This window comes from Poecilia reticulata, chromosome 4, assembly GCF_904066995.2.
Source record: "Poecilia reticulata chromosome 4, P_reticulata-male-v2, whole genome shotgun sequence".
Lineage (NCBI taxonomy): Eukaryota > Metazoa > Chordata > Actinopteri > Cyprinodontiformes > Poeciliidae > Poecilia > Poecilia reticulata.
The window spans coordinates 32281274-32294482 of record NC_088833.1 but is presented as its reverse complement, the minus strand read 5'-3'; the positions used below and the strand labels follow the sequence as shown (position 1 = coordinate 32294482).

General features: G+C 39.0%; 1 protein-coding gene across 1 annotated transcript in view; it reads left to right on the top strand.

Annotated features, from left to right (window-relative positions):
• The window catches only part of ptprfa (protein tyrosine phosphatase receptor type Fa), a 163656-nt gene that overhangs the window by 137469 nt on the left and 12978 nt on the right, over positions 1-13209 (top strand). The window contains exon 29 of the mRNA XM_081606667.1: positions 951-1138. Coding sequence (XP_081462793.1) covers positions 951-1138 — 188 coding nt within the window. The remainder of the gene's footprint in view (positions 1-950; positions 1139-13209) is intronic.

The following is a 13209-nucleotide window of genomic DNA, read 5'->3' as shown; positions in this document are numbered from 1 at the left end:
GAGAGAAAGTTTCTTAAGTAAAGGTTTGATTACCTTAAAAGCTTGTAGAACAGGTCTATGCATTAAGGGTAGATTAATTATATCTAAAATATGGGCAGTAATAAAAAACCCACTTTTTCAAATAATTTAGTTGGGAGAGGGTCCAACATGCAAGTTGAATGTTTGGAAGAAGTAATATGTGGCAATTTGTTAGTTATTTCAGAAACAGAATGTTTATTTTAATTACCCTGATAAACAAATTGCAGGACATTATGGGAATGCCTTGTAATTTATACTATATAACTACAAATTAATTAGTGGACTTTAAATGAAAGAGTTATCAAAAGATTAAAAGTGCATAAGCTTATTGCAAAAATAAATATAGAAACATTCCATTCTGTGATGGACCAAGCAGTCAAAGGAAAGCCAGGCAAAGGTTTAAATTAAAAAAAGAATTATTTAACCCAAAACAAAAATGTGGGTAAATAATGAAAAATGACTAAACCTAACTGAAGCTAACACAGAAAAATCCCATTCCCCCCCTCTTGATGAGTAGTGGCATGAACCAATTTGCAATCTCAGCAGGCTTGCTCCACCCCTTCTCTACCTCTTTGTTCTCCTGAAGGACTGGAGCAGCCGGCATCGAGGTAACTCAAAAAAACAAAGGTGAAATCAACCAAAACATAACAGTGTAAACTAAAATATAGTGTCATGATGTGCTGCCTTTCAAACAAAACCCAGTTATTCTGTAAATTAAATCCTAGACTTAAAGAAACCCAAATATAAATGTGATGAGACTGAAAGAACAATTGTGTGTGGTGTGATTGGATGTTACCACATTTGTGTGGCTGTAACTGCAACCATCACACATTCTCTGTTCTGTAAAGAGCAGAGGCAGGTAGTGGCAGTTGAAAGGTTTCACGTTTGAGAAGCTACAGTGTCTAACCCTTTAATTCCTTCTGTTTCTCTAGAAACTGACTTTGAATGGAAGTCTTAAAACATCCACTCAGAGATGCATCAGCTCCAACCTACCATGGAACGCATTCAAGAACCGTCTGGCAAACACTATGCCTTTCGAATCTAACCGTGTCTGTCTGCAGCCAATCAAAGGCATAGAGGGCTCTGATTACATTAATGCCAGTTTCATTGATGGATACAGGTGAGTCCACATAAACCAAAATGTTTTTTGCTCATTTTGGTGAGCAAAAAACATTGCAATGAGCAAAGGGATCATTCCTGGTAGCTAATGCTAAACACATAGTCCAACAGGTGGGTTCCATTATGCAACACATGTCTGTACATGTTTTGAAGTTTATATGCTCGCATAATATAAATCCAGGTAGCAAAATATGAGTGAATCAACTTTGAAATATTGTTAGGCAGAAATATTGAATCCATGTTGAAACCTGACACTGAAATATTGAAAGCGGTTGGTGATTTATATGTTGAATCAACGTTAAAGTGTCAACCATAACTGACATTATATCCTTGTTGATTCGACCATAATCTAGCTTTGGACCTACATGCAAATTTTAGTTTATTTTATGTTGACTCAATCTTAGAAATCAATATTGATTCAACTATCATCTACATTTGGATCTACATGCACATTTGTGTTGATTTCATATTGAATCAAAGTTAAGGAATCACTGTTGATTAATGTACAATCAATAGTGATTCCATAACATACCATTAAAAGTTTCTTCAACTGGTGTTAAAGATACAATTTTGTTCAGAGACAATGCTTGTAGTATTATTAATATTCCAAAAATCTGGGTACACAAACGTAAAAATGACAACATGGCTTTAATATTACATTTTATTTAGCCAAACAGGCACAGATCTGTAAACATATTTGACTCCTTTTTGACTAACAGAACAACAGTCTATTCTTCATGGAAAAACAATGAAGTTCCATGAGGTTTAACCTTGTACTGTAGGAACCAGGGAAATAGTATGTGTTACAGTAAGCCAAGTTTGACTTTGGTTGGCATCACTTTGGTTATTTGGGATGCCTCCCACCTGCTCTGGTGCAGGAGTCACTTCTCGACAGTTTCACTGCAGTCCTCGTCAGTCAGCTTTGGGTCAAACTGCTGAGCAGTAGCTGAAAAACATAAAAATAAGAGTGACGAGCAGGCACGTGCAGAGGGGGGGCTAGGGGTGCTTGAGCATCTGCCCCTTTTGCACCATGCTCCCAAGTGCCCTTTTGGTCAATTTTTTTTTTGGCATTATTTTCTAAGCTCTCTTCTGACACGTAATAACATGTACTAAAATTATTTGTTTTTTGTTGGGGTTTTTTCGTACAACATAATAAGCCGGTCACATTGACCTTTTGCCCGTGACGCATGAAGCAGTTGCCTCTTGCGCAGTGAGATAAGGCGGCTAACTGCGGAGCTCAATGTAGCGAACGTTCCAGATTACAGAACAGTTTTTGGTGAATAAAGTGGAGTAGACTTGCTACTTGTCAGATGACAGAAAACGTTGAAGTATCATCTCTGCTTCAGCTCGGAGTCGTGGTTTAAGCAGAGAGGTAATGAAATACAACAGACACTGACAGGCCTCTGCGTCTTTCTCTGAAGAACTACTGAGCGGGAGGAGACAACCAGGTGAGGAAAAACTGTTCTTATCTATCGATTCAGTATTTCTATCATACAGACATTAGGCTGTTGTTGTTGTGCTATTAACTAGCTGCTAGCTAACGACTTTGCTAGCAAAGCAAGATAACTAAAAAGCTTCTTCCCTGTATTGTTAATGATAGCATTCTTCAATATTGCTCATGCAATAGGGGCACATCGCCCCTCCAAATCCGATCATCGCCATAATGGATACATGTCCGATCTTCTAATTTCCTTTGCTGCATAATGCACATGGCATTTATTCTAGCGTTAGGTAAATGTATCTTGAAGGAGAATAACGCTTAAATAAAAGTCCAACAAGGATATTCATTTAGAATTAAAAATAACTCACCCTGAATTACCATGATAGATATAATGTATTGTCGAGAAAAGTCGAGCTCATCCCACTTCCCCATGCTGGAGATTTTAGTTTAATAGTAATAATAAATAAAATTACCTTAAAATTAATTACACAGTGACATCAAGACCCAACAGTAGAGTCAGACGGTAATAAAATGAATCTGGTTGTGTGTGTTGTTATTGTGTCCTGCAAACTTTGCTTTAATTCTACTTTTTTCTATTTAATCATAAAAAATCAAAGTCAGGCAGAAAGAGAGTCATGAAACAGGAAGAGCTGGTTTTCTGAAGAAAAGGGGAAGTTTCTATCTTGCATCAGTATAAAAATAGTTCAGACCATTCCTTATTTTAAAGCATTAAAGGTTTTTAAAGAATAAAATCTAAACATTTTGAGAGATTGGATAAAACCCAGAGTAAAATACTTAAAATAATGACTTATAATTATGCCAATAATTAATATTGGTTTAACCAGTGGTTGATGTTGGTTTGATTATAAGAATATTTACACTTACTCTTACACTTGTGGAAGTACTTAAAGGTAAAACAAGTAACTGTAACATGGTATCAGATAATTAGAATAATGGATTATTCTTGGTTTCTTTTCAGAAGTATCTGTAATAACTCACATTATGATTGTAATAAGAGTAACTAATAAGTTATGGTTATTATAACATTATAAATGAATGTTAAATCAAAAAGGTTATAAATGTGATTTTGACATTGAACTTGAAAAGGTGTAAAATGTTGTAACTGTAATTAAAGGTCACTGATGTTGTGTTGGAGGTAGATGGGAGGTGAAAGGTCAGGGGGAAAGAGGAACTGATAGGAGAGCGGAGGTGACCAAGGCCTTATTGCTAAACTTCAACTTGCCTAAGAAAAGGTTGGGCAGGAAACAGAGGTAGGAGGAACTGTTGAGCAACTTGGGGACATTAGAACAGAGATCCGGTCATAAGGTCTCCAGGGTGATGGATATGAGATCATCTGTCCAAGCAGTCAGCCAATGAGAGGCACAGCAACAAAGCTAGCCAATGCAAACGCACCAAAAGGTGGATAAACCCTTTATAAGGTGGGTGCAAAAGAGGAACCTTTGGTTGGATCCTTCAGGCAGCTTGGAGCCAAGATGGAGATGGACAAAGAACTCTGCAGCTGAAGAAGAGCCGGGGCCACAGAGCCGAAGACTGTTCTGCACATGGGGACCAACCCGTTAGCCCCGCAACATGTGGCTTCAAATCGCACTTCTCTCAACAGCTGGGTTTAGACCCCCAAAGACAAAGACCAAGGCAAAGATGAAGATAAAGACAAAGGCAAAGAGGAAGAACTGGTGTGTTCCTTCCGTGGGACCAGGAAGATCATGAGACGAGGAGAAGGGAGCTACAGAGCTGCATGACAAGAAGCTGAGGACCTCTACACGCATGAGGAAGTCACCCTGAGGCCCGAGACCTGCTGCTCTAAGTCAGTACTCTTCCTGTACTGGGAACCTCCTGCTGCTGCAACACCTTCTTCATCATCAGGCCAGTTCTGGGGTTCAAAATGCCAAACTCTGTCCGTCTCTCTCAAAGTTTCCCTTTTTTAGTTCTCAGTGTCAGCATTAGGGAAAGATAGGCTAGATTATTGATTTTACTTATTTGATTATTTCTGCTACTGAATTAAGCTGTACTGACCCTTGCAAAATTGCCTTACTAATAAAATAATTAGCATTAAGAAAATCTAAAAGATGTTGTGGACATTCAATTAATGAGTCACCTTAAAGTTCTTTGATGGTTGTAAAATAGCTATGAGGTTTGATTCTGGGAGGAAAAAGTAGAAATGTTTTATAGGTTGCTTTTAGCCAAAACTAAAACACCCTTGGGACTCGCACGAGTCACTAAAACCAACCTGGTTCAGTAACAAGTGCATGTTGTAATAAAGAGAAAGAGCGACCGTTAACAGGTGACCTCTGTGAAGCTAGCTGGTTGCAGGCTGCTCAATCTGGCTAATTCACAGGGTGAAGAAGGTGGAACATCTGGAGGGGGAGGTCGTTAGAAACCAGGCTAGTCTTTCTCGATGCCAGCTTAAACAGAGTTTACTCAGTTCTGAACAGGGTAAAATCCCATCAGATTTAGAAAACTCAAATTACCCGTTAGATGGAGAGCTGGCTGCACATCTCCCTCCTCTGAAAAGGGGAAGTAGAGTGAGAGAGAAGGGGAAGGAGGTGTTGCGCAACAACAGTATGTAACAAAAGTGTCATTAATGAAGGGTAAAAAACTCAACTCAGACTTTAAGTTTATGGTCTGGTTCGGAAAGTATGCAGTTAATTTTTTCCACCTAATTATTCAATGAAAAAAAAAACTGACTTCAGTTAAGTAAAATAAAATTTTAATCAAAATCTTTTGGAATTGTAATTATTTATTTTCTTAAATCAAAAAGTTTTGTTTAAAAAACTTTTTTTTAAATTAAATAACTCATTTTTGTCTCGTGAACTTAAAAAGTTATTTGCCAAACAAACTTTTATTTACACCCATCAGAAATCTTTTGTTGTGATTTTAGGCCCTGCCCACGACATCATGTGAGAATCACAAGCAAAACTTTGAGTCACAAACAAAAACTTAGAATATCAAGAAAAGATTTCTGACATGCACAAATAAGTTTGTTTTGCAAAAAAAAAAAATCACTTCATGAGACAAAACTGTGATTTTGTTTTTTAAAGCAAAACTCAGTAGGCTTTTCTCATGGTGACATGCATTAACAATTCAATATTTGCTTCTTTTTTTTTCTGCAGTTCCACGTTAAAGTTTGACGCAGCTCTGCTTTCCTGAATGGATCGTCTTCATCTCCACTGCAGCAAACAGGCAGCTCTGTTTATAGATTACAGTCACTAAAAGGTTGCTTTGTGTATTGTGTATTTAATAGTGTAATTCTGTAAAGACAAAATATGTCTGGTCCAGCTCTGATTTACATATCTTGCTAAATTGCTGGTTTGAATATTGCAATACTTTCCTATAACAAAATAGACCTGCAGGAAGAAATTACTAATACATATGTGTAGTTGTATGCTCTATAAAGAGATTTTTCTTAGCTTTGATTGTACATGTCACAATTTTGTAATTTATCATTGTTTATTAAACTCTGAAAGCTGAGTGGCTTTGTTATATTCTGTCCAAGAAGGCGGTTAGATATGCCCTTTTTTTTTAGCATCTGCCCCTTTAGTTGTCTCCGCATGGCCCTAGACGAAGACAATAAGAAACATTTGAAAAGTTTTGAAACACATTGAAAAATGAAATCATGTAATTTAGCTCTCAGACCTAGTTGTAGGTCTGAAATCAGACACCGAAACCATATAGTACCACTTGTATACTTGCAGTTATATTAATAAGGAGACACTAATGAATATTCATGAACAGAGGCACCTGTAGAATATTATCAGAGGGTACGCACAATACCCTGCACAACCACATTCCCAACACCATATGCGCATTGTGTGCATGTCGCAACAAAACAGCGCACATATACACCACACAAATACTCAGACATACTTGACAAAAACCAGTAGATCTAATCCGTGTTTTTTCTTACAAATTATACTAACTAATAAAGACAGGAAAGCAAAGCCTATCTGTGATCCACAGGTGGAGGATGGAGATTCTCAGGTTCAGGTGGTGTGTCAGACTTCCAGAGGAGAAGGAGGGGAAAAACAATATTTGCTTAATTTCTACCGTTTTTGGCAAAATTTCCACTAGATTTAACTGTTTAACCCTTCTGAAGTCTTGCAACACTCAGGAAGAGCACGGAAGATGTCATGGTCGGCCATCCAAAAAAATAACTGTTAGACTGGTGACTCAGAACCGCACACACGGCAAAAAGCTCAAGTGGCGTTCATTTGACTCCTCTTGGAACTACGGGAGGATTAAAACTCCCACTAATTAATTTTTAGTGAACTTCAGTTGTCACATTTAGAGTACAGAAAGAGCGCCAAACCACCAATAAGCAAAAGTGAGCTGGCCAATAACATTAACATTTAGGACATACATGTGGCACCCCCACAGACATATGTGGGCTACCAACAGGATGTTTTGACACAAAATACCATTTTTGTCTCCACAATTTTGTTAACAGTAAACAGGATTAGATAATAAAAAAAATCTAGTATTTATTTTTCTTACTCAAAGAAAAATCTCAATGTACGCACAGTGTCATGTTTCTGGCCCGTCTGCCTGCCTTGTTTTTCTCCTCAGCACTCACCTCTCCCATCAAGCTCATCTGGTTCACCTGCATGCTGCTGCGCTGGAGCACAATCAGGTTCATGTCTTCCACCTGTTCACCAGCAGTTATAGTCAGTTCTCAGGCAGGGAGACGGTGCCAGATTTTTGAAAGCCTTGGTGTGAGTAGATATCCAGCATTTCCTCCTGACCTGACCACGATCTCGAACATGTCCTTTGTCCCTTGGATTTTCCTGCCCTGTCTAGCCCACGTCGGATTCTTCACTGGCCTCTGTTTTCTGGACTCGACCCTGCTTCTGCCTTTCGACCTCTACTTCCTGCCTTGTCCCTGGATTTGCCTGTCTGATATTGCCTGCATGTGTTGGACCCTTTTCTGTGCCCTGACCACTGTTCTTCGCCTGATATTTTTGCCTTGTCCTGCTATCTTGATCCTGCCTCAACCCCTTGACCTCCAAGTTCGGTCTCTTCCTGGATGTGTCACCTGTTACTAACCACTGTGCTACCTGGACTCCTCATCCTCCACAACACTTTCAGAAGGTTAATGGTTTTTCTTATTCAGCCTTGACCCTCAAGACTACAACCCACTAACCTGCTTCTCCGTCCTCAGAGGTTCCTGTCCCATTGCCGGTGGTTGCCTGTCCCATACCCTGATCCTCAAAGATCCTATTGTTTTTTTTACTTGACTGAAATTTCGGGTCCTCAGTTCTGAGCGTACAGCGTACACACAGTGCGTACAGCTGTACATCTGCAGGTGCTACCGTTCATGAATATTAATGTTAGTTGACATATACAGTATAATCACACATTTACCTATCAAGTATAGGCGCAAAACAATGTAGCTATTTTTCAATAAACAGTTAAGATAAAAGTAATATTGCCAAAGTAACTGAAAAAGTGCTCAGAGTAGAATGAAATTCCTGTGGACAGTCGCAAAGGGGCTGTGTAGTTGGAATATACCACTCATTCAAAAAGGGTGAGGTGGACCACTCCACTGCTTGTGACTTGTAGATGTTTTTGTGTCAACACATTATACACAGTCAGTAATAATATTTACAGATGAATAAGAAAATGTACACAAAGGAATGACAACCCATTGTCCACAACATATGGTGCTTAATGTAAAACATGATAAACACCTACTCAATAATAAAATTATCTCAGCCAGAGCTCAAAGAGGAGAATGAGAGGTGGAATGGATGCAACAAATTGCATATATTATTTCAACATTGATTACAATCCAAACAGAAGCTTATCCGGGGTCGGGTCGTGTGGGCAGCAGCTTCAGAAGGGAGGCCCAAACTTCCCTCTCCCCAGCCACTTGTTCGAGCTTCCCCGGGGGAATCCCAAGGCGTTCCAAGGCCAGCCGAGAAACATAGTCCCTCCAGCGTGTCCTGGGTCTTCCCCGAGGCCTCCTCCCGGTGGGACGTGTCCGGAACTCCTCACCAGGGAGACGTCCAGGAGGCATCCTGACCAGATGCCCGAGCCTCAACTGGCTCCTCTCTGAGGGTAGGAATCTACATTCCTACATTCCTGAATCGAGAGCTTCACTTCTAGACTCAGCTCTCTCTTCATCACAACGGACTGGTACAGCACCCACTTCACTACAGATGCTGCTCCAATCCATCTGGCGATCTCCCGCTCCCTTCTTGATTGATCTTGATTACCAGTGTTTCCCAAACCTGGTCCTTAAGGCACACTGACCTGAATGTTTTTAATGTTCCCCTACTTCAACACACATCATTCAGAAGATTGCAATTCAGCAAAACCCTGTTAATCAGCCACCAATTGAAATCTTGTGTGCTGAAGCAGAGGAATGCCTAAAACTTGCAGTTGCATTGAAAGTCCATTAAAATGCCAACTTTGCATTAAATTGTCATTATTTACAAAATCATGCAAAGTTGGCACTTTCAATGGACTTTCAATGCAACTTTTAGAGCAACGTTGCATTAAAAGTGTCATTATTAACCAAATGATACTTCATGACAACAGTCAGACATTCATAAAGACTTCTTTATGTTCATGACAGGTGTTATGTCATGTTTATGACAGTGTCATGTCAGTCTTATGCACATCCCTTCAAATAAAGTGCTACCCAACATGGATTCAATGACATTTTTTAAACTTTGGTTAATTGGCTAGAATGGGATGATTGTTTGATGGTTGATCCACCATTACTTATTGACTTTAGCCCACTGGTTCTTAACCTGGGTTCGATCGAACCCCAGGGGTTCGATGAGTATGTCTCAGGGGTTCGGCGGAGCCTCTTCTGTGGAGGTAAAGACACACTTGTGTAAAGTCGTGATGACGCACCCTGCTTTGCCATCACTAGCTGCAGAGGATCACGTTACATTGCTTAGCCAATCAGAGGTTCACGTTACATTGCTTAGCCAATCAGAGGATCACGTTACATTGCTTAGCCAATCAGAACTGCGGAGGAGCACTGATTGAAGGAGTTTCACTCTCAGCATAAATTTGAACTTGGCTTTAATTACTTCAGCAAAGCTCACAGTTTTTACCAAATTCTGTAGTTTCGGTGTATTTCTAAATCTGCTCTTTAGTCGCATCTTTTCGGGGTTGCTACTGCCTCTAGTGGTGTGAGGGTGGTAACACAACTAATATAATTACATTACTAAATCAGAATACCGCAAAGTCTTTCTTATTTATTATTAATTTTTAGTTCTCTTAAGAATGTAGAGCTAATTAAATGATCTAAAGACCTTAAAGTGGTTCAGGTTTCTCTCGATGGCCAACCTGTTGAAACTGGCAGATTTTAAATACCTCTGGTTGTTCCTGGACAGTCAGCTCAACTTTGCTGAAAACACTGACTGTATTTTGAAGAACTGTTCTCAGAGACTCTACCTTTTAAGAAGACTTAGTGATCTTGGGGTGACCCAACTAGACTGACTCTAGTTGGGTCACCCCTATATCTTGAATTTTGGGGGAAAAAAATCATATTTTATTTATCACTGCAGAAGGGTTCAGTGAACGCGCATATGAAACTGGTGGGTTCGGTACTTCAAAAAAGGTTAAGAACCACTGCTTTAGCCAAACATCAACCTTTTTGACCATAATTCAACATTCAATTAACGTTTCTCGCTAACTGCTTTAAAAGAAACACAATAAATTTATTGTCCCGCATTGTTTAAATTTCAGTGGAATGACAGCATTTCACTGGAATGCTGTCATTCCAGAAGGTTCACACGAAGTCAGAAGAATGAAATACAGAAAGGGAAGAATTTCAGCATAAATTCTGAGCACTTATTAAAATAGCAAAAGACAACAAGTGGCCAAAACTTGTTTGCACATGAAAAATGTGTTGTGTGCTTCAGGCACATTATGATAATTTTTGTCTTTGTTTTTTTATTTTTTTTTTTATAGACTTGAGTTGAATTACCTTTTGTTGATATATTTTGGAGTTTGGATAATTTCTTATTTTTGGTAATTAATTCGTTTACGTTAATTTGTGGCACTGTTGGTCCGCCTATAAATAGACTGGGTTTCGACATGTTAGGGAGATCCGCCCTTCCACTCACACCACCACCACCGGGGATGTATCTTGATGCGGTGCACGTCCAGCTGATGTCTCCAGCCTTCCATGCGGTATTTCTGCTAGCTCTTGTGTTTGTTTGCTTTTTTGTTGTGATTTTGGCCTGGTTTTGATCTTTCTCTTGAATTAGGTTCTTTTTTGCTTTAGTCCGGTACTAGTAGGGGCTTCGACAGCCCTCTATAGGGTTGGCCCCCTGCTGTACCGTTTTGTTCTGTTTGATCGGCTCACCAGATCCAACTTTCTGTTGATACTTTTGGGGTTTTGTTTTTTCTTTTTTGGGGGGGGGGACATGGGATACTGAGGGCATTTAACTCTTTTTCTTCTCAGAAAATCAGAAGCCACTGAACCAAAAAAAAAAAACAAAGTTCAAGAGAGTTTAAGAATAAAATATTTTGTTGAACCCTCATTCTTGTCTCGTGTCCTCAAGTATGTTGTGTAGGGTGGACGTAACAAAATTATAAATCACTTGTAATTGTTACAGAGCCAACAACAGGCCCACTGATACTACCCAAGTCATCTGCTGTCCATCTATCCATTATCATATACATTTATCCCTATTGGGATCGTGACCGGTACTGGTGCCTATCTCTAGCAGTCAATGGGCAGGGTTCACCCTGGACAGGTCACCAGTGCATCGCAAGGCAACACACACAGAGACAGACAGGACAAACAACAATGCATGCACACACACAACTAGGGAGAATTTAGAAAGACCAATTAACCTAGCAGTCATGTTGTTGGACCTTGGGAAGAAGCCAGAGTACCCACAGAGAACCCATGCATGCACAGGGAGAAGACGCAAACTCCATGCAGAAGTTTGTTTCTTCTCGGCCCAGATACAAACCCAGGACATTCTTGCTGTAAAGTCACAGTGCCTCCAACAGTGCCACTGTGCAGTTCAGTATTGAATGGGTCCATAAAAAATTTTAATAATGTAATCTATTAAAATAAGGGTGGATATAAATATGCAGTATGTAAATGAGTCACTTGGACTACATATACACAATGTTAAAAATGTTATCCAGAAATTCTTTAATGAAACTTTCATAAGATTTTATGGAAATGACTATTAGCATTATATTATTTATTCCTCTCATGACACATTTTTCTTAAGATTAATCAATTAAGATTTTTTTCATTGTTTATTTGCCAGGGACACATACAAGAAAAATTAACCAAAACAATTTTATTCCATTATCACAATGTTTATAGCTAATGCTCATTTGCAACACCTGTCCTAAAGGTGCTTACCTTTAAGAGTTGATTTAAATGAAAAGTGAAGATTAATAGTAAATACAAAAAAATGTAAAACCTCAAGCAGCATTAGGGGGCCCTCACAACTTAGCACCTCGCTAGTCGTGAGGCGACGGTGGGAGCTTCAGCATTGCTCACATGCCATTCCTGTAGGCATCCATTACATGGCGCATTTACTGAATCTTCCAAATCATCCTCAGCCCAGCAGCAAGTTTTCAACATATTTAGGCCAAAAACGGACCTTCCAGACCTTTCAACCTTCCATTTGAATAAATTTTCATTTTTACTGAGACTGTCTATATAGAATATTTAGGGTTCTATCTTTATGTCTATGTCTGAATGTAGATATTTTTGTATAAATGTTTATACAAAAAAATTTATGCAATATTTTACATAAAACAGTTTCAGTGTTGGCCTCCATAGGTCAAACACACCGTTCATACGAAGGAACTACTAGGCAGTTGAATTTTCCTATCTTAACATCATGTCACTCAGACAAGCTGAGTGTGTCCAAGGGTCGTTGATTAAAAAGCAAAGTGCATAGTATAGAGCCTTGTGGGATGCCTTTTTTTATGTTCCAATGTGCAGATATGCCTTGGTGTATTTTAACACCCTACTCTCTACAATGAAGAGTCATTGTTTGATCACTGGAAATGTTTCTTCTCCATTTTTCCTGTTTTTCTTCAGTTCACCACAACTCGAAATTGTGAATAAATGGGTGGGGCACAGACTGAAAACAATGTCAATGTCAAATTTATTTATATAGCACTTTAAAAACAGGTGTAAAACTGCACCAAAGTGCTGTACAGGAACAACAATAACACAAATTGATAAAAGCAGAGTATACAAACAAAAATGAGTTTTCAGAAGCACTTTAAAGTGATCCAGGCTGTTGGCAGATCTAATCTGGAAAGGTAAATTGTTCCATAAAATAGGAGCAACAACAGAGAAAAAGCCTGATCTCCTTACCTCTTAGGTCGAGTCCGAGGAACTATCAGCTGATTGTTTGATTATAGGGTTCTGGACACAGACTGAAATTTTAAAAAGTCCCGAAGATAAAGGGAGGCTAACCCATTTAAAACTTTATAAGTTAATAACAGAATCTTAAAATCTATTCGATAAAAGACAGACAGCCAGTGTAAAGAGGCCAGTGTAGACTTATATGGTCACACTTCCTGGTTCCTGTAAGAAGCTGTTCTGCTGCATTCTGGATCATTTGAAGTCGCTGCATCTGCCTCTACATAATGAATTGCAATAGTCC